Source organism: Oncorhynchus mykiss, chromosome 30 (assembly GCF_013265735.2).
Source record: "Oncorhynchus mykiss isolate Arlee chromosome 30, USDA_OmykA_1.1, whole genome shotgun sequence".
Lineage (NCBI taxonomy): Eukaryota > Metazoa > Chordata > Actinopteri > Salmoniformes > Salmonidae > Oncorhynchus > Oncorhynchus mykiss.
Window position 1 is genome coordinate 22,705,149 of NC_050570.1, and position 25,637 is coordinate 22,730,785.

The window sequence follows — 25,637 nt, forward strand, 5'->3', positions numbered from 1 at the left end:
CTCCTTACTTTTAACATTGTTCTTATGGGTACACTTCCACATATGCCATCATTGACTTGAATAGGGACGCCTACATTATTAATTATATTTCTATAGCAGCACATGCAGTCAGGGGTGGAGAAAAGTAGAAAATGTGATTTATTTTATTTTATTGTTGCTATTCAAATGGTATGGAGACCGCAGGCTGGCCAATTATCGTCATCCAAAATTCCATGACCATCAGAGCTCTATAGATGGTAAAAGAAAGCGTGAATATAGCTGGCATTTGACGAAATGAACACTTATCTGGATCAATATCCACTCAGCTGGTTCCGGGCCTACCTGAATGACAGAAAGCAGTGTGTCCCTTGGAATTTCCTGCAATTTATTGTTGCTATTTAATTTTGTCCGTCAGCTGGTGTAGTACGATTCAATCTTAGTCCTGTATTGATGCTTTGCCTGTGGGGACGACGTCATCGATGCACATATTGATGAAGCCAGTGACTGAGGTGGTGTACGGAACATATTCCAGTTTGTGCTAGCCAAACAGTCCTGTAGCTTAGCATCTGCTTCTTCTGACCACTTTTTTATTGACCGAGTCACTGGTGCTTCCTGCTTTAGTTTTTGCTTGTAAGCAGGAATCAGGAGGATTTAATTATGGTCAGATTTGCCAAATGGAGGGCGAGGGAGAACTTTGTACGCGTCTCTGTGTGTGGAGTAAAGGTGGTCTAGAGTTTAATGTCCCTGTTCACTAGAAGCGCTGCCTCTGGATGAGCGTCTTTCTGTTTTCTTATGGCCGTATACAGCTCATTGAGTGCGGACTTAGTGCCAGCATCGGTTTGTGGTGGTAAATAGACAGCAATGAAGAATATAGATGAAAACTCTCTTGGTAAATAGTGTGGTCTACAGCTTATCATGAGATACTCGAGACTTCCTTAGATTTCGTGCCACAGCTGTTGTTTACAAATATACATAGACTACCACCCCTTGTCTTACCAGATGCGGCTGTTCTATCCTGCCAAAAACAATTTAAGCCCACCAGCAGTATGTTATTCATGTCGTCGTTCAGCCACGACTTGGTGAAACATAAGATATTACAGACCTCCGTTGCAAGGCTCCTCACAAGCAGGAAACCCTGAGAACACATCACCTTCACTGGCTTCCTGTCAAATACCGCATCACCTACAAGATCCTACTGCTCACTTACAAGGCCCTCCAAGGCCTCACCCCCTCATACATTTCTGACCTCCTCCATATACACCCCCTCCCACTGTCTCCATTCCTCTGGCTCTGGACTACTCACCATCCCCAAAACAAAACTGTGCACCATGGGGGATCGGGCATTCAGCGGTGCTGCCCTCAAACTCTGAAACTCTCTCCCCCTAGCATCCTCCAAACTCTGAAACTATATCCCCCTAGCATCCTCCAAACTCTGAAACTCTCTCCCCCTAGCATCCCCCAAACTCTGAAACTCTCTCCCCCTAGCATCCCCCAAACTCTGAAACTCTCTCCCCCTAGCATCCCCCAAACTCTGAAACTATCTCCCCCTAGCATCCCACAAACTCTGAAACTATCTCCCCCTAGCATCCCCCAAACTCTGGAACTCTCTCCCCCTAAGCATCCCACAAATTCTGTAACTCTCTCCCCCTAAGCATCCCACACATTCTGTAACTCTCTCCCCCTAAGCATCCCACAAATTCTGTAACTCTCTCCCCCTAAGCATCCCACAAATTCTGGCGTCCCAGCATCCTGCAACTCTGACTCTATTGCACCTTCAAAAACAATCTCAAATCCCACCTGTTGTCTGGCTTTCCCCTCAACTAGCTAAGCTAAGTAGCTTTTTATTATTTGATTGTCTTATTCTTGTTTTTGTTTTTACTTTTTGCTGTACACTGTCCTTGGGTTTTTTGAAAGGCGCTTTACATTTAACATTTTAGTAATTTAGCAGACACTCTTATCCAGAGCGACTTATAGTTAGTGCATTCATCTTAAGATAGCTAGGTTGGACAAGCACATATCACAGGCATAGAAAGTACATTTTCCCTCAATAACTTAGCTATCAGTAGAGTCAGAGCTGGGGGAGGGGGCTGGGTGTGAAGTGCATGTGCTGGTAAAATTATTATTATTGTTATTTATTATTATTATAATATTATCATCTGACATCTTCCCTAAAGCCAGGTATTGCAGACTAGACAGGCCCATAAGTGCAGACTCCAGCAGGGAGTTTTAGCGTTCCAGGCCTAAAAACACCCTTGCTCTCTCCTCCGTTCTCCCCCCACTCTCTGTGCTGTTTGAGTGGCCCGTACCTGGGAAAGAGAGTGGGCCAGTCCCCTGTGGGCCTCAGATCTGGAGGGCCTGAGGGCCGGGCTGGCTCATCACTGATCCCCTCCCTCTCTGCAGGACTCCCCCGGCTCTGGCTGCTGCTGTCACTGTTGTCATATCCAGGCCTGACGTCACAGAGCTGGGGTGTCCCAGATTCTCTCCTGCTACGCTGCTATCTTCCCAGACATCCCACACATTTCAGGCTTCCATCCAACTTACCTCAGGCAGCAGCCACCGATGGGGAGGAGGGACTCGGGGTGGGTGGGAGACTCCTACATATTACAGTTGCTGCTACCTTGCCAACCCCAGAGAACAGACATCTGAGCGGAGCCAGTGTATGTGTGCTACTGTTTATTTGGTCAGCATTTTAGTCACACTAATGTAAGCACATAAAGCAACAGTAAGGCTGTATTAGCATTTGAATGCCATTATAGTCAAAGGTTTGACCTAATATAGTCAAAGGTTTGACCATTATAGTCAAAGGTTTGTCCTAATATTTGCAATTGTACAGTGTTGTACTGTTTCTATAAGCTAATAGAGAAAAACAGTAAAACATATCCAAAAAGGCAATGGTAAATAGTGGCATACAAAATGTGTTTAATAGCCCTGAGTACACGTTTGCTATAATTAAATTACTTTTGCTATTTACGGCCAGTCAGAATGAACTGAGCCTCTGTCAGCTTTTCTTATTAAAAGCACTTACCGCAGCAACCAGTAAGTGGTTTATGTAGATTCAAAGTATGAATTGTGAATGTATATTCAATCATATCATAATTCTGCACATTAGGTAGTTTAACTTAGGAGATTAGCAAATGAATGTTGTTGTACTCTCTCCTCCCATCTAAAAACATAATACTGAACTGGGAACTTCTATAAGTTTGTAAAAGTGTATATTTTATCGTCTACATTTTAGTTGGTGAATTCTCCCACAAATATTTTGAAGGGTGCTGGTCCGTCAAAAATAGCACCATCCCAAGTTGCTATTGCAGCAAGGGCAAATTGTTAAGGAACCAACACAATGATACACATCTGTTTTGACAGACAGAAAGGTTCTTTGTTCCTCCATATTTTAAATGTGGCTAAATTTAAGACTGACCAAACCAATTTGCCTGTTTCTACCTTGGGAACCTGGTGCTATCAAGGTATGTTATCATCAGCTGTTCATAGCACTGTCATCCTGTGCACAGTGCACTTTTCCCCTCTCATCCCTTGGCATCTTATATGACAGACTGAAGCCATGTTCACTGACAGGGGGGGAGTGGGAACTCAGGGACAGACCATGGCGACTTAGAAAGAAGAGGTCAGGTTAGGATATAATAATGTCTGTCATATTAATACAGAACATCACAATGTTGTCTTAACCATTGTGAAATATTAAGGACAGGAAATTCATGTTTATTCTTATTAAGGGCACAATCACAGAAGGATATTGTTTGCTGCTAGGTTGGATCCTATATTGTGGACAGTCATGCATGTCAATAAATGGAATGGAAGGTACTGTACTGGGTAAGGTCATACAGAACAAAAGAAGACCATAAGTGCATGAAAGCAGTGACACAGGAGGCCCCAGCATGCAAGTCTCTCTGTGTGTGTGTGTGTGTGTGTGTGTGTGTGTGTGTGTGTGTGTGTGTGTGTGTGTGTGTGTGTGTGTGTGTGTGTGGAGGGGGGGCACTATAAGTCACCACGTGGGGAGAGTCAGGACACCTGCTGGAAACACACCCCATTTTCTCATCTCACACATTCGGGAGCCTGCTGCTCTTCATGAAACAAATAATGGCTTAGTCATACTGTAGCACCACCGAGAGGAGCCACTCACTGGAAATAGCAGTGATTTGCCAAGGAAAAACATTTGGTACACTTGTACCTATTTCCCTCTTCTATTTATTTTTGACTGTACATGGAGCGGTGAAGACCTGGTGAGGTGGTCTCAATTACCCCGGCCCTCTCTCTCGTTAGTAGTGATTTGAGCTATAATGGGACAGCTGTTATGAAGCATTATGGCACTACTGTGGTAATGTCACAACTAATGAGCTCAATTATCCCCACGCTCGCCCGCTACGAATCAACGCACCACTCTGGATCACGAAGAGGGGGGGGGGGGGGGTCCACTATGTCACACACAACTACTAGCCCTGTGCTTTCAGCTCGACTCATCCTAATGAAGGAGCTGGGCACGGTCCCACCACTGACATTACTAAGCTGTTTATTTATGAAAAATATCCCTTTAATGGATGTTAAGCATTGTCTTTGTACATGTTGTTCAAACGCCTCCAGATTTGAAGATGGATGGAAATGCTGTGGTTAGGAACAGAAAGTCAAGCAAAATGAAGATCTTTCATCATTAAAAACTCATTATAACAGCAATGCATCATTTCAGTTTGCAGATTTAATTGACAGTTAAAATATATATACATTAATGTGTCCATTAGACTAATTAAACGGCATAGGGATCATGTTCAGTTTGCTCCTCCATTAAAGGGTATTTATTATCTTAATGGGTTCTTTCAGCTTCCTGAGATGCATTTTTTTCAGCTGTTTGTCTATAATATCCTTAATGGCGTTTGTACAATCCTTTATGGCACTCAGACTTTCTAGTAATACATTGATCTAGAGTCCTTATATATCTCACACAGTAAACAACCAAATACTGCTTTGTATAAAGATATAAAACATTTAAGACTTGTGCTAAGACACCTATGCTATCTTATTGTGTACTGCTATTTAGTGATCTTACAGTAGTAGCTTTGCTGTGTTGTGTAGAACTGTGTTAAGGCATGCTGTATGCTATGCTGCGCCGTGCTTGGATGATCTGTTCTGTACCGTGCTGTGCTGTGCTAGACCTGCGTGTTTATTTCAGGCAGGCAGCATGCTGGGTTGAATCTGCTGGGCTGCGTGCGTGCGGAGCGAGCCGTTGTTGTAACATGCCTAGATGAGTTTGCCTGCATATGTTGGCCCACAGTCAGTGCCCCGCCGCTTTTTGACCTTGTCAGGGTGTGTGTGTGTGTGAGGCGTGTGTGTACATTCTCTTCAATGCATAACTTTGAGTACTGTATTCTCTTCCCGCAGCTCATAGTTTGCTCCGTTAATTTCAACATTTTCTTAACTTGCATGTACAGTATACATACAGTATGAGTGTGTTTGTCTGTGCGTTGGTGTTGTCTCCGGAAGGCAGCCAGCCCATGGCCGCCTGCTGTGGGCTGCTCTCTTACTGGTGGGTGGAATCCCCTCTTGGAGCTGCCTCGTGCTGAAAGCAGCTGCCTCGTCCCATCTCTCCACTCACCTGGGCAGTGGTGCCTGGCAGTTGGGGGTGCGGACACATCCCAATCTCCCCTTCAGCCTTGCCAAGGTGGGATTAGGCACAGTGATTGGTGCAAACTCCCAAAGACACACTGAACTGTGGACACCACCAGAAACAGAGGGAGAGTGTACAAACAGTACATACAGTACACACAGTACATGTGTACACACAAAATGTGCACACACACACACAGTGGTACTGTATCATTAACCACAACCCAGCACATCCAGGCAGATCTGTATGAGTACTGTGGGACTGTATCATTATCCACAACCCAGCACATCCAGGCAGCTCTGTATGAGTACTGTGGGACTGTATCATTAACCACAACCCAGCACATCCAGGCAGCTCTGTATGAGTACTGTGGGATTGTATCATTATCCACAACCCAGCACATCCAGGCAGATCTGTATGAGTACTGTGGGACTGTATCATTAACCACAACCCAGCACATCCAGGCAGCTCTGTATGAGTACTGTGGGACTGTATCATTATCCACAACCCAGCACCTCCAGGCAGATCTGTATGAGTACTGTGGGACTGTATCATTATCCACAATCCAGCACATCCAGGCAGATCTGTATGAGTACTGTGGGACTGTATCATTAACCACAACCCAGCACATCCAGGCAGATCTGTATGAGTACTGTGGGACTGTATCATTATCCACAACCCAGCACATCCAGGCAGCTCTGTATGAGTACTGTGGGACTGTATCATTATCCACAACCCAGCACATCCAGGCAGCTCTGTATGAGTACTGTGGGATTGCATCATTATCCACAACCCAGCACATCCAGGCAGCTCTATATGAGTACTGTGGGACTGTATCATTATCCACAACCCAGCACATCCAGGCAGCTCTGTATGAGTACTGTGGGATTGTATCATTAACCACAACCCAGCACATCCAGGCAGCTCTGTATGAGTACTGTGGGACTGTATCATTAACCACAACCCAGCACATCCATTCAGATCTGTATGAGTACTGTGGGACTGTATCATTATCCACAACCCAGCACATCCAGGCAGCTCTGTATGAGTACTGTGGGACTGTATCATTATCCACAACCCAGCACATCCAGGCAGCTCTGTATGAGTACTGTGGGACTGTATCATTAACCACAACCCAGCACATCCATGCAGCTCTGTATGAGTACTGTAGGACTGTATCATTAACCACAACCCAGCACATCCAGGCAGCTCTGAATGAGTACTGTGGGACTGTATCATTATCCACAACCCAGCACATCCAGGCAGCTCTGTATGAGTACTGTGGGACTGTATCATTAACCACAACCCAGCACATCCATGCAGCTCTGTATGAGTACTGTAAGACTGTATCATTATCCACAACCCAGCACATCCAGGCAGCTCTGTATGAGTACTGTGGGACTGTATCATTATCCACAACCCAGCACATCCAGGCAGATCTGTATGAGTACTGTGGGACTGTATCATTATCCACAACCCAGCACATCCAGGCAGCTCTGTATGAGTACTGTGGGACTGTATCATTATCCACAACCCAGCACATCCAGGCATCTCTGTATGAGTACTGTGGGACTGTATCATTAACCACAACCCAGCACATCCAGGCAGATCTGTATGAGTACTGTGGGACTGTATCATTATCCACAACCCAGCACATCCAGGCAGCTCTGTATGAGTACTGTGGGACTGTATCATTAACCACAACCCAGCACATCCATGCAGCTCTGTATGACTGCGCTTCGGAAGCACACTTCATTTCTGCTAACACTTTGTAAGCTACGCTTGTCGAGCCTTAAATTCTCCTTGTGAAGCAGCGGAAGGGGGAGGAGGAAGGTGACAGGGAGTGGGGAGCCGCTCAGCAGTTGGCTGTGTTGGCTAATTATTGTCAACCCACATTGAGGAGTATGAGAAGAGAAGTCTTTGCAAAAGGCACTTTGATATTGAACACATATCCACAGGCCCGCGGATGTATTGGCGTTAACGGCGTAGTTCTATTTTAGTGTCCTAACTTTCCGAAGGGTGCTGTCAGATCAGTGTCAGCGAGATGAGCGGTAAAAATTGCTGTGAACCAATGAAATTTTCTCCAGGACACAAGGTTTTTAATAAACAATGGGGAAATGATAATCCAGGGTAATCCACTGAAAGTGAGAGAGAAGCATCGTGTTTCATGTGAGGAGTACAGCTCCATTTTGTCCCTAAGCTGCAGCCTGCCTGCCTATTTATTTGGTGCTAGGACAGCGCTGTTCTACATTTGTGATTCTCTTTGTCTATCCACTGTGGACTTACTGTTGTCTGTTTCTTTTAATGGCTATAAGTGCGGTGTTCCACTTGGACTTGCCAGACACTTGTGTGGCAATTTTTTTGTAACTATCACACAGCTACAACGGCTCTGGGCGTCTGTTGAAAGTCAACTAGCTCATGAAAGCAAGCAATGCCTGAAATAAATATCTAGAGATGTCAGGAAAATATTGAGTCAAAGAAAATATGATGTTAATGACACTAATGTACCATTTTAATACATACTGGGTAGAATTCTGAATTGTAAAAATGCTCTTCTTTCTTGTTTTACAGGGCAGAGTCTAGGCTATGGGTTTGTCAACTACATCGACCCAAAGGATGCAGAGAAAGCCATCAACACATTAAACGGACTCAGACTTCAAACCAAAACTATTAAGGTAAGTCTGATTGGAAAACACCTTCTGTACACTGAATATCAATTCACCCAGCGTTCATGTGATAAGGACTGCACTGCTTCAGTTTCCATGTAGATTGTAGGAATTCTGGGTAGTGACTGAGGCGATTCAGACTCATTTGCATACATGCAGAGAACATTTAAATGAAAGAGTGACTGAATCAAAGAGTCAGAAGCATTAAAAGCCGTGAGGTATAACTGATATGCTAATTAATTTATAAACGTCAAAATGTGAAGGTGAAATTAGAACGATTTTCAAACAGAGTAAGGAAAACACATTTATTAAATGCTGCCCAAAGTTAAATAGAGGACTCCAATTTATATTACATTGGTTGGGACGTCAAATAAAGATGAAGGGTAAATGGAGAGAGTATAATTTAATTAGTAGTTTGGTTGTATTAGTGTACTCAACTTCCATTTTATATAGAAGGCCTACTTTATCTCTACTTGTTGAGCAGAAAAACTATATTCTCTCATATAGCTCCGTTATGCTGTTCGCTTTAAGCCATACTGTAATCTGTCTGCTACCATAATCCAAACCCTCTCAGTAACATATTTCTAAATCTAATCAGATCGGATTACCCTGCCGAGCTGAATGGGAAAAGCCCATACAGAATCCCCAATCCCTCGACAGCCTTGAACATGATAGGTCAACATTGTGAAGGGAAGCAGCCACACCAGATCAACACAGCTCGGCCTGTTTTCAATCCAGCACAGTGCTTTGAGAGGCAAGGTCATGGGGAGACAGCCAACCAGAGCTGTGTGTGTGCCTGCGCACATCCGTGTGCGTGTCAGAGTGACGCAGTCGGCATGGCCCACAGTTATTCCTGCGCAGGTCTCACCCACTGAGTGTAGCTGACAGGAGTTAGGATGAGTCACAGGGTCTGTGTGTGTATCGTCCCTCTGCCACTCTTGCTCGCTAATGTACTCTGCTGAGATGGGGTACCAGAGGGCCAAGCTAGCACCCAGGCTCCCAACCCACGCTACTGTACCAGTGACGCTCCTCGGTCCTCCCCAGTTTCCATGCACTAGACATGTTTTTAGGAAGCCAGCTAACTTAGGACTCACAAGCATGCCATGGCCAGTCCCCTTGGGCTAGAGAGAAGAGCCTTCTGCCTGTTTTCTTGATGACGCTGTCAAAAACCATAACATATTCAGAGCTAAACATATGCACACGCACCCTCACGCTCTCATTCCATCTCCAGCCCTAGCACAGCCTCTTTCCTCCCACAGCTTGTGTAATAAAGCAGGAGCGATCTTCCGTGTCTATCATCCTGGAGCAGACACACAGTCCAAAGAGCAAGCACACCAGTAAGTGACGTCCACTTCCCCCACACACACAGCGCTCTTCCCCTCTTGCTCTCTTTCTATCACACACACAGCGTTCCACATCGTACAGCTCCCTCGGTCTGTCTCTGTCCATCTTATCCAGTCAGACGGAGCAGCATCTAGACTTCACCCTGGCTCTCAGTTATAGCAGCAGAGTTCCTTTCTGCATGAGAGAGTAAGGCCAGCCCTTTTTATTCTTGCCACTGCATAACCCATTATTTTGACTGTGCTACCTATATCAATAAGCCTTTTCTGAGTAGCAATGAAGAAAAAGGCCAATTTTACAACTTCTAGTAAGTGTGTTCAAGGTCATTATCTTCTTGAAATATCCATTCAGTGCTACGGGCCTTTCTTTTTCCACCAGAGGTTATCTTAAGCTGCCATGAAAATGAAGACAGACTCCCTAATAGCAGCAGACAGCTCTGTCTTGCAGCCCAGTGTGAGGCTCTCTGGTGGGAGAGAAGAGAGAGCTGCTTGTGGTGTCACTGAACTACAGTTGATACGCCGATGTGCAGAGGAAACATTTTGAGCCCTCTTTAAAGAAGACACTTAAAGAGCTCAGTGTCTTTGATATGACTTTCCAGTTTCACACAAGGCTTTAACTGATGAAACGTGTTATTGATGTAGTATAAAACTGTAGTTAATATGTAGGCTCTCGTGGTAGTGTACAGTAAGCCATTTGTGGGCGGACATAATATTCACAGAGACACTTCTCCCTTCTGGTACCCTCATAACACTTCCTCACACTACTGCCTAGGGTGAAGACAAAGAGGAGAAGCTCAGTTCGCCCCAGAGTTTCACACACTCGGGTGGTGTCTTTCTGCAGTCTTTTTTCTGTCTTTTAAAACATGTGGTTTCCTCCTCCATGACACCTCAGAGTTTCTCAGCACATCTCTGGTGCTGCTACCCTGTGGAGGTGTGAGAGGAAGGAGCCCGCTGGAGGTGAGAAGAGCAGGGCTGCACACTGGGAAAGAACACACACACAAACACGCTCGTCAAACTCCAACACACACTTCACTCTCACACACACAAGTACTTCTTACAGCTAGTGAAGGTGTTGATGGATCTGGGGCTGACTGACAGGGAGCGAAGGAAATAAAGGGATAGATTAGAAGCAAAAGGGAAAGAAGGAAAAAATGGAAGGAAAGACCGTTTGAAAGGAAAGACGGGCAAAGGGGAAGCAAACTGCTGTGATCCGATTATTTTGCCTTCACAGTTAAACTGGATATCCTGTGATTATGCCGAGATGTTTTGCATATCCATCATATTTTAACAGTGTTTGATGGCTAATGCCTCTAAATGTCAAACCTAATGAAAACCCTGGATAGAAAAGCTCCCCCAGTCAGCAATGATAATCGGATTAACATTTTGAAAGAGTAAAACCAGATCGTAATCGAGAAATTAGAACAGCATTCGACAAAGCACAGGGACTTTTTCAGGAGAGAGCTAAGATGGCAGAAGTTAAAACATCAAGGTCTTGCATAACTCCTTAAAATACTAGCTTCCAATGTAGTGTATTTATACAGCTTTAATGTCCTTTGAAAATAAAAGTTAACGAAATTATAACTTCTGAATGAGACAGGTAGGTTAGTGCGTGCTGTGACCCAGGCTAGCAGGAGAGATGACAGACAAGCTTCGACATCTGTGTGAGAGCAGGAGTGTGACGGACTGTGTGACTGTGAGAGAGAGAGGCGCTGTCCAAGGTGCTGGTAAGTGTGGCACACTGAAGAGAGGGTGTTGCAAAGCTGTGGAGGGATCTGTGAGAGAAGGCACCCACCTCGCTCAGCTCGCAGCACAAGCCATCCCCATTCAACCCCCCCTTACCAAACTAGGATTGCCAAACCACCTCTTTTTGTCTCTTGCCCTCTTTCTCTCCCTCTCTCGCACGCTCTCACTCTCATCGCGCTCTCTCTCACATCCTCATGCATAGGCTGTAAACACACTTTCTCTCCCATTCTCTCTCTCTCTCACACACGCACACACACCTAATGTATGCATGAGTGCATTTGTTTTTATGTCAGCATTAACAAGATGTATTGTCCAATACTTCCATATTAATGATAGGGAGGAGGGTTGATGGGGGTGAGGGTTCATGTGTGAGCCTTTCGCTACAGTACACAAATAAAATTTAAAACGACAAAATGAAACAGAAGATAAATTGGCACCTACCTTTCCTCACACCTCTTCTGCGTGGGGTCTGCAAGGCTAATGTGTAAATGGATTTTAGATGAAAACTAATGTGCTAATTCAAACAAGCTCAGTCAGGTGAAGCCCTGTGATTCAAGTCATTAAAAACAAGTTACACAGACATCTCTGCCAATGCCATGGACAAAATACAATCCAATGCTGTAGGCTCAAAAGTTCTCAATGAAGTAAGACTAAAGCTATGCTACACTCATGTCCATCATCTCTTATATCTAATACCCATCTCTACCCCTTTCCACCTTTCTCCTCAGGTGTCATATGCACGACCCAGCTCAGCCTCCATCCGAGACGCTAACCTGTATGTGAGTGGTCTGCCCAAGACCATGACTCAGAAGGACCTGGAGCAGCTCTTCTCCCAGTATGGACGCATCATCACCTCCCGCATCCTGGTGGACCAGGTCACAGGTATCCATGGGTCGCCTTTTCATTTATATACGCACATGCACATACGCACCCACACACCCACAGAAACCAACTCCCTAGCCAGCACAGCTCACAAGCATTGGTCTAAACACGCACACAAATGCGCGCACACATACATAAAAACACAAACGTATGTTCATCTGAGTTAATACACTCAACTCATAACCCGAGCGCAGGCACACAACTAGATTAAACCATTGTCATGATGCAGAATCATGCAGCATGACTTCCATTGCACAGCTCTTAGATCCATTTCAGAGGTTTTGTCTGCCTGCGGCAGGCTCCAGTGTTATGTGTAATGTGTACTGATGAAGCAGAATGAGTGCAGCACATTGTAAGCCACACTTATTTGCCTAAGCAGAATAAATCAGACCTGGTACTGGGGCAAAGCATAGCAGAGCAGGATCAAGTTGAGAGCATGCCGGTTTATTTGCAACTACTGTATGCTTCCACAAGACCTGTTCCACGCAGCCCTCTGGGATCACAAACAACAACACGCAAAGTCAAGGCCGTGAAAAACACATCTGTTCATAAAACAACAGTACTAGCTAGCCAGCTTGATATTCTCCTAAACCCCCTAGAGTCTAAGCCTCTAGATGGCGATATATGGACTAAGCTAACATATGGAATTATTTTAATAAGATTGTCTTAAAATGGACTATTTAGCTATTTGATTAGGGAATTTTAGGACCCCTGTAGGTCTAAAAAAATATATATATATATGTAAAGAAAATATTTGATGGAACATTGGCCTTAATGCAGTTACCCTACGTATAGCAAAACGGATGACACTTTCATGTTCGGGAGAATCTCAGCTTCCAGAACTTGTTTCTAGCTCAAACTGTTTCCGGGATGTCTCCTGGTCTCATAAACACTGTTGTAGTTCAGGTGCCTTCCACCTCAGCGCATAATGGCCGACACCGGTGGATGCGGTTGATTGAGACGCAGCCCATGCAAAAAGAACCAGAAGTCTCTAGCTTAAACTCAGTGATTTTCATTAATAAAAGTGGTCTAATTATAATGCTAATTAGACTCCAGATTTTTTTATCTAGTCACAAACCACCATCATAAATAAATCAAACTAGCAAAGCCTAAATTGCCATGGAATAGAATGTCTGACACATTCTGGGTCTCAATAATTCATGTTATTACCATGCTTGCGCACAGTTTCAGTCTTAAGAAGCAGAACAGTTTCCCAAGCAGGTTCTTCACAAGCCCAGTGCTCATCCTGCTGATCTGCCAATAGTCTCTTCTGCTTCTCCATTGTTTCCCAACCACACTGTTGAAGGGAACAGTAGGCAGGATCATAACCTTACATGTCTCACAGTGCCAGAACCACTCCACAGAGAGACAGGCAAAGCTTCTGCCTCCTCAGATGTGCACACATGCACTCTCTCTAACTCTCCTTTACTATATTCTCCTCTATTCTCTACTCCTCTCCTCTCTCTTTCTCTTTCCCTCTCTCACACACGCAGTGTCTGGCCCAGCAGCACATGCAGGCCCAGGCCAGAAATGTCTCCCCTGAGGCAGGGGGATCCGCTGGAAGAATTTTAATGACTAATTAAATTTTAGTTGCTGGTGATTAAGAAACAAGGAGGATTTTAGAGGACCCCGAGAGCTCAGCGCTGGCACATCTTCCCAGTTCACAAGTACCGCCATAAAGAGGAATGGACCGCAAATTAAAACTCTCCTGCTACTCGCACAAGTGTAACTGTGGGTGAGAGAGACAGAGGGGAAGATAGAAAGAGAAAGTTTAAAAGCTTTGCCTTTGTGCTTGACTTTTTAGTGGTTAACCATTAACATGTACAGTATAGGACAGTTAATCATGTGATGTCAACATCATTACACACACAAATGTCCAATATTATCAACAAATTGTCGTATTCCAAATCAGAATTTCAATTCATATGTTCAGTTTCAGACATGTCTGTTTTGACAGTAGATGCCAAGCCCACGTGACTGTGGTTCAGAGTGAGCCACAAGCTCCAAAGCCCAATCTACGAATCAGTTTGGTATAAACAAATGTGCTTAAACTCACTGAAGGGGATATTTATTTCATTTTCACAGACCTTAATCAACCTGATGCAAATTGCTGTCAGTCTCCTGCTCAGTATCGTCCAGAAATAACTTTGTTGAGCCACAGTTTGCATCGTTCATAGAGAAGACAATGTTCTGTTACAAATAGTCCAAGTATTTCTGACTGAACTCACATTGACTTGACAATAAGTCAGGAATGGGGAGTTCTGTTATTACAGAGCCTTAGCGCACATGAGTGGCAATGTCCTGATCATGAAGATTCTTCTCTCCAACCCAATCAGAACATCACACACGAGCCCTTTGGCTCCACCTCTCTGATGCAGGCCTGGCAGTCATTGCGTAACACATCAATCATGTAACCAAAGTGTTTTGTCAATATTAGTATCTTTCTCTTCTCTCCCTCTCTTTCTATTGATCCCTGCAGAATGGATATATATATTTCTTCTCTATATTGGAAGAACTATTGCGGAGCAGCATTTTTATACCGCATCACTCTCACTAACCTTTGGGAATGTTGTCAGATCATGATGTTCAATACGAACAGCTGGTTTAAGCTAACATCAATGTGAAGGAAATATAATATGGAGAGACATTGATCAATAGTTAAATATTCTGAACATCTCTGCAGGGCCGAGGCGCACAGCAGTCAGTCAATACGCGTCTCATCAATGAGAGCAAATACAATTGATCCGGAGAGCTTGCTTTTACCAGTTAAACCCTTAAGTGAAAAAATGCCTGTTTCTCTTATATTACAGAGGGTTGTTGTCTACCCCTAGTCACACAGACTACTTACTATTGAATATATATTATTATTATATATTACAATAATAAGCATGCAGAACATTCATATGCACTACACACATACAGTACCAGTCAAAAGTTTGGACACACCTACTCATTCAAGGGTCTTTCTTTATTTGTACTATTTTCTATATTGTAGAATGATAGTGAAAACATCAAACTATGAAATGACACATATGGAATCATGTAGTTACCAAACAAGTGTTAAACACATCAAAGTATATTTTAGATTTTAGATTCTTCAAAGTAGCCACCCTTTGCCTTGCACACTCTTGGCATTCTCTCAACCAGCTTCACCTGGAATGCTTTTCCAACTGTCTTGAAGGAGTTCCCACATATGCTGAGCACTTGTTGGCTGCTTTTCCTTCACTCTGAGGTCCAACTCATCCCAAACCATTTCAATTGGGTTGAGGTCAGGGGATTGCGGAGGCGAGGTCATCTGATAAAGCACTCCATCACTCTCCTTGGTCAAATAGCCCTTACTCAGCCTGGAGGTGTGTTGGGTCATTGTCCTGTTGAAAAACAAATGACAGTCCCACTAAGCGCAAACCAGATGGGATGGCGTATTGCTGCAGAATGCTGTGGTAGCCATGCTGGTTAAGTGTGCCTTCAATTCAAAATAAATCACTGACAGAGTCACAAGCAAAGCAAACCCACACCATCACATCTCCTCCTCCATGCTTAACGGTTGGAACCACACATGCAGAGATCATCCATTCACCTCCTCTGTGTCTCACAAAGACACAGTGGTTGGAACCAAAAATCTCAAATTTGGACTCATCAGACCAAAGGACAGATTTCCACCGGTCTAAAGTCCATTGCTCGTGTTTCTTGGCCCAAGCAAGTCTCTTCTTCTTATTGGTGTCCTTTAGTAGTGTTTTTTTGCAGCAATTTGGCCATGAAGGCCTGATTTCACGCAGTGTCCTCTGAATAGTTGATGTTGGGATGTGTCTGTTACTTGGATTCTGTGAAGCGTTTATTTGGGCTGCAATTTCTGAGGCTGGTAACTCTAATGAACTTATCCTCCGTAACTCTGGGTCTTCCTTTCCTGTGTTGGTCCTCTTGAGAGTCAGTTTCGTCATAGCGCTTGATGGTTTTTACGACTGCACTTGAAGAAACTTTCAAAGTTCTTGATGTCTTCATGTCTTAAAGTAATGATGGACTGTCGTTTCGCTTTGCTTATTTGAGCTGTTCTTGCCATAATATGGACTTGGTCTTTTACCGAATAGGGCTGTCTTCTGTTTACCACTCCATACCTTGTCACAACACAACTGATTGTCTCAAACCCATTAAGAAGGAAATAAATTCCACAAATACATTTTTAACAAGGCACACCTGTTAATTGAAATGGATTCCAGGTGACTACCTCATGAAGCTGGTTGAGCGAATGCCAAGAGTGTGCAAAGCTGTCATCAAGGCAACGGGTGGCTGCTTTACAGAATCTCAAATATAAAATATATTTTGATTTGTTTAACACTTTTGTGGTTGCTACATTATTCCATGTGTGTTATTTCATAGTTTGGCTGTCTTCACAATTATTCTGCAATGTAGAAAATAGTCAAAATAAAGAAAATAAAGAAAACCTCTGGATTAAGTCGGTGTTTCCAAATGTTTGACTGGTGCTGTACATACAACCCCTATTGAATTTCTACTTTATCAATCGGTATGTGACTTCCTCTCCATATGCACATCTACACTCTTACAGTGGAGGTTGATGATATATGGTGTAGTACATTCTGGCTCGCATAGAATCCCCATCATGTTTGGCTAAACATCAAGACCACGTAGGTGCAAACCTGATTTATATACAGGTCAAATAAGACTGTACAATTCTTCTCTGTCCTGGTGTCTATAACCCACCAGACTCCATAACATGGAGTGTATTACATGGTTACTTTGGCCTGTGGTCACACATAGAAGCAGACAGATGGCTTTAACTCTGCTTTTACTGAGCGGAGCAGAGAGCACCTAAGCTCTTCAAGGTTTCTATCCCAATGCCTTTTCAAAGTCCATATGTATCTATCCCCAGAAACTGAGTTACTTAAAACAAGGACTTTTTTTCTTCTCTCGCTCTCTCTGATTAGGAGGTGATCAGATGTTTTTTTTCTTTCTCTAATGTATTTAATGTGACCGTTTAATAAGCGTTCCATACAGTTGGCATAGCCACTTAAAAGAGTGGAATGAGAAACGGCAGCAAAATGCTCAAGTTTGGAGAGCAGAGCAAAGGCTTTCGTCAGCCACCTGGCCATATTGTCAGATCTTCAGATTTCCCAGAGGAATGTTTGTCTTATTGTCCCCGGGCTGAGAGCGTAGTGTTGGGGAGCGCCCTGGTAACGCCCAAGTGCAGTGGGCATGCAGAATTCTTTGTCAGGGCACCAGCAGCTCCTTGCCACTGTCTTCCCTTGTTCTGTTTAGGGTTATTAATAAACCAGCCATTCTCCGTGTTCATGTGTGCTGGGAATAGATAAGCACAGGTAGAGAGTTACATAAGCCCAGCTGATTTCTGAGGAGGGAAGTGCCTGAAGACCGTTGTGCATTTGTGGCCTAATGCTGTATGGTCTGTGATAAGTGCTGGAACTGGCTGATGGTACAGGCTGCTTCCCAGACTCCCTCAGCCTGCATGTTTGCTTTGTTTCGGTATGCTGTAAAAACAAAAAAACAACCACAAAAAACAGCTGGAAGCTCATTATGTTAATGCTGAAAAAGCTAGTGACATTTTCTTTTCTCAACACTAAGACAGTCATTTCATTATTTTTTTTAACTATTAGGTAAATTACTTCTGGGATCGTTTTGTTTGGTTTCTGCCTTGCTTGAGGAACCCCAGATGGAATCCAAATGATACCCTACATTAGATTGTCCTCCGAAGCACCAGCTGTCAGCAGTCTGACACACAGAACTGCTTGTATGAAGTCTCTCTGCCACTGTATCACAGTCACAGGGTCAAAGGTCATAGTCGCCTAACCTGCTGTGGTGTAATTGCATTAGGCCAGCCGACCTTGCAGTGCAGTAGCAGTGTTTCTCTTCATGCCCAGAATGTCTATAGGGCAGTGAAAGGAGAAATGAGAGGTGTTACTGTTAGTGGGGTCAAAGTCTCTCTCACCTCTCTCCACAGCACTAGTGTACATGCACAATACCCTCTCACCTCTCTCCACAGCACTGCTGTATAGGCACAATACCCTCTCACCTCTCTCCACAGCACTGCTGTATAGGCACAATACCCTCTCACCTCTCTCCACAGCACTAGTGTACAGGCACAATACAGCACTAGTGTACAGGCACAATAGAGCACTAGTGTACAGGCACAATACCCTCTCACCTCTCTCCACAGCACTGCTGTATAGGCACAATACCCTCTCACCTCTCTCCACAGCACTAGTGTACAGGCACAATATCCTATCACCTCTCTCCACATACACAAGGACAGAGCTAGTCCCAGATACCAATGCAGTAGCCCTCCACTCTTCACACCCCTTTCTTGAAGACACCTCTTCGGTTCACCACTTCATTCAAGTGGCTGGGGTGTTTTCCTCAGATCCCACGCTGAATGTGTTTTCAGCCTTCATCTCTATGCCAAGCAATACTGGTGTGTAGACCTCTTCAAGCATCTGCATCCTGGTGCAGTTCAAGGCCACGGGTCTTAGAGGACTGGTGCTTGTCTTCTCTCTTCCAATGAGGTGTGATCATATAGTAGCTACAGTAGTAGCTATTGGGTTTATGTAGAAAAAGGTGAACAAACAAAGCTACCCACTGGGCACACGCGTCAAGTTTTGATTCACATTTGGTTGGGTTGTCAGCTAATGTGAATTCAACATGAAACCAACCCAAAAAATTCACCATGTCATTGGATTTAGGTTCAAAGTTTGGTAAACCAAAAGAAAAGCCCATATTTAAAAAGAAATATAACATTTGAACCTTTATTTAAAAGAAATATAACATTTGAACCTTTATTTAACTACGTAGTTATGTTATGTTATGAGTTTTTGCAAATTCAATCCGTTTTCCACGTTGATTCAAAGTCGTCTCATAGATTTTTGGGGTTGAATTGATGTGAAAACAATATTGATTCGACCAGTTTTTGCACAGTTGGTATGCATAAAGTGAAGTTAGCAAAACAAAGCCCAACTATGATTTTACACACTAAGTGTACTAAACATTAGGAGCACCTTCCTAATATTAAGTTGCACCCCATCCCTGTTTCCCTTTTGCCCTCAGAACAGCCTCAATTCATTGGGGCATGGACTCTACAAGGTGTTGAAAGCATTCCACAGGGATGCTGGCCCATGTTGACTCCAATGCTTCCCACAGTTGTGTTAAGTTGGCTGGATGTCATTTGGGTGGTAGACCATTCTTGATACACACTGTTGAGTGTGAAAAACTCAGCAGCTTTGCAGTTCTTGACACACTTGGCACCTACTACCATACTCGGTTCACTCTCTGAATGGAACACATACACAATCCATGGCTCAATTGTCTCAAGGCTTAGAAATTCCTAGCCAATTCCTTAACCTATCTCCTCCTCTTCATCTATAGTGCATTCAGAAAGTATTCAGACCCCTTGACATTTTCTACATTTTACAGCCTTATTCTAAAATGTATTAAATACATTTTTTTCCATATCAATCTACACACAATACCCCATAATGACAAAGTGAAAACTGTTTTTTAGACATTATTGTAAATGTATTACCATCTGCTATGAGACTCGAAATTGAGCTGAGGTGCATCCTGTTTCCATTGATCATCCTTGAGATGTTTCTAAAACTTGATTGGAGCCTACCTGTGGTAAATTCAACTGATTGGACATGATTTGGAAAGGCACACACCTGTCTATATAAGGTCCAACAGTTGACAGTGCATGTCAGAGCAGAAACCAAGCAATGAGATCGAAGGAATTGTCCGTAGAGGCACAGATCTGGGGAAGGATACCAAAACGTTTCTGCAGCATTGAAGGTCCCAGAAAACACAGTGGCCATTCTTAAATGGAAGAAGTTTGGAACCACCAAGACTCTTCTTAGAGCTGTCTGCCAGGCCAAACTGAGCAATTGGGGGAGACGGGCCTTGGTCAGGGAGGTAACTAAGAACCCAATGGTCACACTGACAAACCTTCAGAGTTCCTCTTCGGAGATGGGAGAGCCTTCCAGAAGGACAACCATCTCAGCAGCGCTCCACCAATCAGGCCTTTATGGTAGAGTGGCCAGATGGAAGCCACTCCACAGTAAAAGGCACATGACAACCCACTTGGAGTTTGCAAAGGTCACCTAAAGGACTCTGACCATGAGAAACAATGGTCTGGTCATCTCTGGTCTGATGAAACCAAGACTTAACTCTTTGGCCTGAATGCCAAGCATCACGTCTGGAGGAAACCTGGCACCATCCCTACGGTGAAGCATGATTGTAGCAGCATCATTCTGTGGGGATGTTTTTCAGCGGCAGGGACTGAGAAACTGGTCAGGATCGAGGGAAAGATGGCGCAAAGTACAGAGAGATCCTTGATGAAAACCTGCTCCAGAGTGCTCAGGACCTCAGACTGGGGTGAAGGTTCACCTTTCAACAGGACAACGACCCTAAGCACACAGCCAAGACAACGCAGGAGTGGCTTCGGGACAAATCTCTGAACATACTTGAGTGGCCCAGCCAGAGCCCGGACTTGAACCTGATCGAACATCTCTGGAGAGACCTAGAATAGAATAGAGACCTAAAATAGCTGTGCTGCGACGCTCCCCATCTAAACCGAAAGCTTGAGAGGATCTGCAGAGAAGTATGGGAGAAACACCCCAAATACAGGTGTGCCAAGCTTATAGCCTCATACCCAAGAAGACTCGAGGCTGTAATTGCTGCCAAAGGTGCTTCAACAAAGTACTGAGTAAAGGGTCTGAACACTTATGTAAATGTCAAGTGGTCTGAATACTTTCCAAATGCACTGTACACTAATTTGAAGTGGATTTAACAAGTGACATCAATAAGGGGTCATAGCTTTGACCTGGATTCACCTGGTCAGCCTATGTCATAGAAAGAGCAGGTGTTCCTCATGTTTTGTACACTCGTGTAAAGTGACAAACAAATCAACAGAATATACAAAAACAGTATGCACTAGTTACCACCTAGGAATACCGGTATGACAGTATTTTCTCCCGAAGCAGCATTGACCCTAGTTTCACACCGGAGCCAGAGCTGTATGCCAACAATTCAAACCCCTTTGGAATAACAGGCTATGTGTTCATTATTTTCTAGCTGTGACAACCTAATTATAAATTACAGATACAGGGAAGGCAGGGAAGGGATTTGGAGAGATTGTCAAGAACGGCAGCAACCCTCAGTGAAAATAATACAGCATTAGAGTGAATGAAAGCATTTGGCATTGGAGAGATTGTGTGTAAATATTTGTTCAGGGCTGCACATGTCAAAGGAGTCCGATTCAAGAAGACAATGAGACAGCGGAACAGAAAAACCTCAATAAGCGCAAGCAGCGTTTTGAGAGCAGAGAGCGAAATGCCAATAAAAAGTGTTTCTGTGTGTGGTGTAGAGATGCCAGTCTGTACACACACAGTATTATGCAAATAGACCTGGCAGCGTGCTGTCACTGAGCGAGCATCCCCAGGGCCAGTCAGCGAGCCTCATTAAAAATGAGAAGCACGCATTTATGGAGCCCAACAAAAGACCTTCCGGGCAGTGCGTCTCTCAATGTTACTTTCAGGTGGCGGTCAAAATACATTGCCTTGGAAACGACTCAAATGTCACCGACAACATGACGTGAGGCCTGAGTGTGTGGCCTTCAGCTAGGAGGAGAGCTGCAGTGTGTGCTGAGTCCAAAGTGCCTCACGCAGTAGCCTCAACGAGCTGAGGAGACACAGCACTACAGCAGCTAGCACCCAAACAACATAACAGCATTTCTGCATTAGCGGGCATCAGCTCTCATGCTCTTTGCTCTTTTTGCTCTTTGGAAGACAAATTAACTGTCTCTTTGACAGCACAGGAAATCATGGCTGTGCCTTCGCTTTTCCCTCTGCTCTATTCTGTGTTCTTTAAGTAACCCATAAAGCAATCCCTCCCAGAATGGAAAACAAATCATTTCCAACTCATTGTATCCCCTTTACAAAACATTGCTTTATACATGACTAAAAAGACAGATATCCTCTCTGTACCATGTATGAAACAGAGAACATGGGCTGTGAGATGTACAGTATGTATGTGTAGATGTGTGTGATCTAACCAGAACCACGTGAAGTAAAAGGACGCCCCTCCTGTTTGTGATGTGTTGGCCCCACAGGTGGTTCGCGGGGTGTGGGATTCATTCGCTTTGATAAGAGGATAGAGGCTGAAGAGGCCATCAAGGGGCTGAATGGGCAGAAACCCTCTGGAGCTGCCGAGCCCATCACCGTCAAGTTCGCCAACAACCCCAGCCAGAAGACCAGCCAAGCCCTTCTGTCCCAGCTGTACCAGTCACCCAACCGCCGGTACCCAGGCCCCCTCCACCACCAGGCCCAAAGGTTCAGGTAAACACCTGGGGCTCACAACAAGGGTCGGGAGGTCATGGTCAGGTTCAGCCATTGGGTTATTGGTTCAGAGAGAATATAATATGTACTGTAAAGTTGAGTATGGGATTTTTATGACTAATTGCAACGATCAACAACCTTTTGAGTCATCAATCACCAATGTGATCTCTGATTCTTGGTGCATTCAAACAAGAATGCATTTCTGTTCCAAAAGAGTGGTTTTCCTGACGCTCCACACATATCAGAGTAGAACTGTTCACAAGAGACAGTGGGGTTCTGTCGTTCACAATGTCTCCATCACATCACCTCATCAGATCACTCTCCTTATTCCATAATGAAACAAACGGTTATCCCCTCTTACCATCCACGGTTCATTCCCAAATAAAATATACCCCATGATACTCATGATAATCACAATGAGAAATTCAAATTATGACCTGAACGAAAAATTTATTTCAGATTTTGGCCCAGATTACAGAAAAGTAAGACCAACAAAGTTAGGAATAACTCAATTTTTTGGTTCTGCAGATTCCTCGGTCTGAGCACTCTTAGGCGATCAAGAGCTAGCTAGCTGCCTGTAATACACAAAGATCTCACTATTACAACCAACAGCCACAGGACTAAACCTAACCCACAACCTCAGAAAGTGCATCACCTATCCTGTCAAAGTCGGCCATTTTCCACCATTAAATGTAAGGCCTGTTTTTCTGGTCCTCCTCTAAAGATGCAAACAAAATAAAATAAAAACAGTAGGTTTCAGTTATTACTGATTCTCCACATTAATAATTACAGTAATAAGTAAATTATGCTTATTATATCTAAGGTATGAGCAGGTTTTAACTGAACAGATTTTTTAAATAGACCTTTCTCATTTACATGCATTGAGAGGCAGCACAAAGGCCCTATTGTGTGCTGAGGGCTTGGAGAGGCAGTGTGAAAAGCTGGCATCCAAGGCAGGTTGGTTTTTGCAGCAGCAGCCCAGCAGATGTCTCCAGCACAGCGTCCTGAAGCGCCTCCTTAGAGCTTCCAGTCCAATTGACTCATTTACCCACAAAGCAGATTGCTCAGTCCCAGCCCACATAATGGCCTAATTGCTGCCTTAATGAGTCAACATATTTTTGTGCTTTGTTTAGATTTTTTTTGTCAGGTTCACAGACGGCATCTCTGCCCACTGATGACCTGTAGCACAGACAGAGCTGTGTGTTTTGAAGGGGAGAAGTACTTTAGAATGGCCCCAAGTTCCCAACCCTTCCATTAGGCTGAAGGGCTTAATAAGACATGAGACAGTGCAGACCCATGTGACACATGAAGGTCATTGAGTGGCCAAGCAGGCTGCATCCAAAAAGCCTCTGATTTATGTGGCTGAGGGGCTTCCATCCTTGGCCCACTGAGCACAGTGACTATCCGTCTGCATGACCAGCCTGATTGTTCCTCCCAGCCAGCTAGCAGCACTGACTAAAACCCAAATCACACGGAGAGACGCCGTCGACGGCGTCCAAATTTGCACACAAGAGTAGAGCACGTCGGGGCTCCCGAGTGGCGGTCTAGGGCACTGCATCGCAGTGCAAGCTGTGTCACTACAGATCCTGGTTCGGACAATTGGCCCAGCGTCGTCCGGGTTAGGGGAGGGTTTGGCCCGGCTGGGATGTCCTTGTCCCATCACGCTCTAGCAACTCCTGTGGCGGGCCGAGTGCATTCCGACACATTGGTGCGGCCATCGCCTCTCCTGAGTCCGTACGGGAGTTGCAGCGATGGGACAAGACTAACTACCAATTGGATATCACGAAATTGGGAAGAAAAGGGGGTTAAACATAGATTTTTTTTAAAGAGTGAAGAGTGTCAATTCACATTCAGTGCAGAGCGTATGCCAACTTAATTGTCATAAGAATCCATAATAAACAGTTTATTTATTAAGTTCGCTATGTAGCCCTTGTGAATTATTGTTGTGTTCCTTTGACTCACCTTATATGTCCTACGGGAGCCACTGTACCTGCCTGCTCTAAACAATTGTTATGTTAGCTCACAAATGTTTGTGAGGACAGTTGTAGAGAATAAACCCGAGCAGTTTATAAAGTATTTAGCTAGTCTCGTTCTTTCCACTAACAGTATTCTCTCTTGAAATCGGAGTTCCTGGAGTTTCCTAGCCGTAGCCTGCCTAGTCTATATGCCTGTGATCGAAATCAACACATCTAGGCATAACATTATGTTTTTCAAATATGTATTATTGGCACTGGCAGTATTATTATCAACAATAAATAGACACGTTTTATCTTTACATGTCACAATTCCAGACAACAATTCACAACAATGCCTACTTTCTGGCAATTTATCCAATCATTTTTACCAGCGTTGCTTTGCGTAGCTGCGTAGACACGAGAAAAATAGACCTGCTTTCTAATTTGACGCTCTATGATGCTATTGACGCTCACACGCGGACCTCCTGTTTTCTATCCTTCACTACCGTCCATTCTAATTCCAGCATGTTCACGTGCATAAAAAAAAATAACGTTTAGTTTGATTTGGGCTTAACACACACCATCCCATATGAAATGTTATACCCTTTCCACATGGAAAGGCGTCAACAGGCAACAAAATGTTTTGTTCAGTTACTGTTACTTTTGGTCAGTTATTGTTTTACTATGCAACTTTATTCCTGTCATCTTCCTGTCTTAAAACCTTTACTATCTCTCACAAAATGACCATTACACTGACAGAACTCTGGAGAAGGGGGCATGTCTTGATTTTTGAATTATTATTGTAGGCTTCTATTTAGTACTATAATATATGTTCAATTTGTCTCACAACCTTCTTGAAAATTACAAACATAATGGCAAAGTACCTTAAGGCCAAATGGAATAATAATGAAAAGAATCATTATTTCATTATGCTGTCTAGACTCAGGATCGACATTGAATTGAATGAGAAAGACAAGATTTCTAAATTTTCTTTGACGTAAGTACTATGGCTTAACTCACAATTATAAATCACTTATCAATTATTTGACCTCAACACAACAGCAGAGATGTACAGTGGAACCACTCTGAAAGCCACATGCAGCATAAGA

The 25,637-nt window shown here is 43.9% G+C and overlaps 1 protein-coding gene across 11 annotated transcripts in view; it reads left to right on the forward strand.

The window, feature by feature from the left end:
- LOC110521559 (ELAV-like protein 4) overlaps window positions 1–25,637 on the forward strand; it is an 82,559-nt gene that overhangs the window by 41,881 nt on the left and 15,041 nt on the right. For 9 of the 11 annotated variants that reach the window (XM_021599178.2, XM_021599176.2, XM_036968748.1 and 6 more), the window contains 3 exons: window positions 8,165–8,268; window positions 12,071–12,224; window positions 22,339–22,573. In XM_021599178.2, the coding sequence (XP_021454853.1) occupies window positions 8,165–8,268; window positions 12,071–12,224; window positions 22,339–22,573 (493 nt within the window). The remainder of the gene's footprint in view (window positions 1–8,164; window positions 8,269–12,070; window positions 12,225–22,338; window positions 22,574–25,637) is intronic. The other 2 variants (XM_021599179.2, XM_021599177.2) reach the window with 1 other exon arrangement.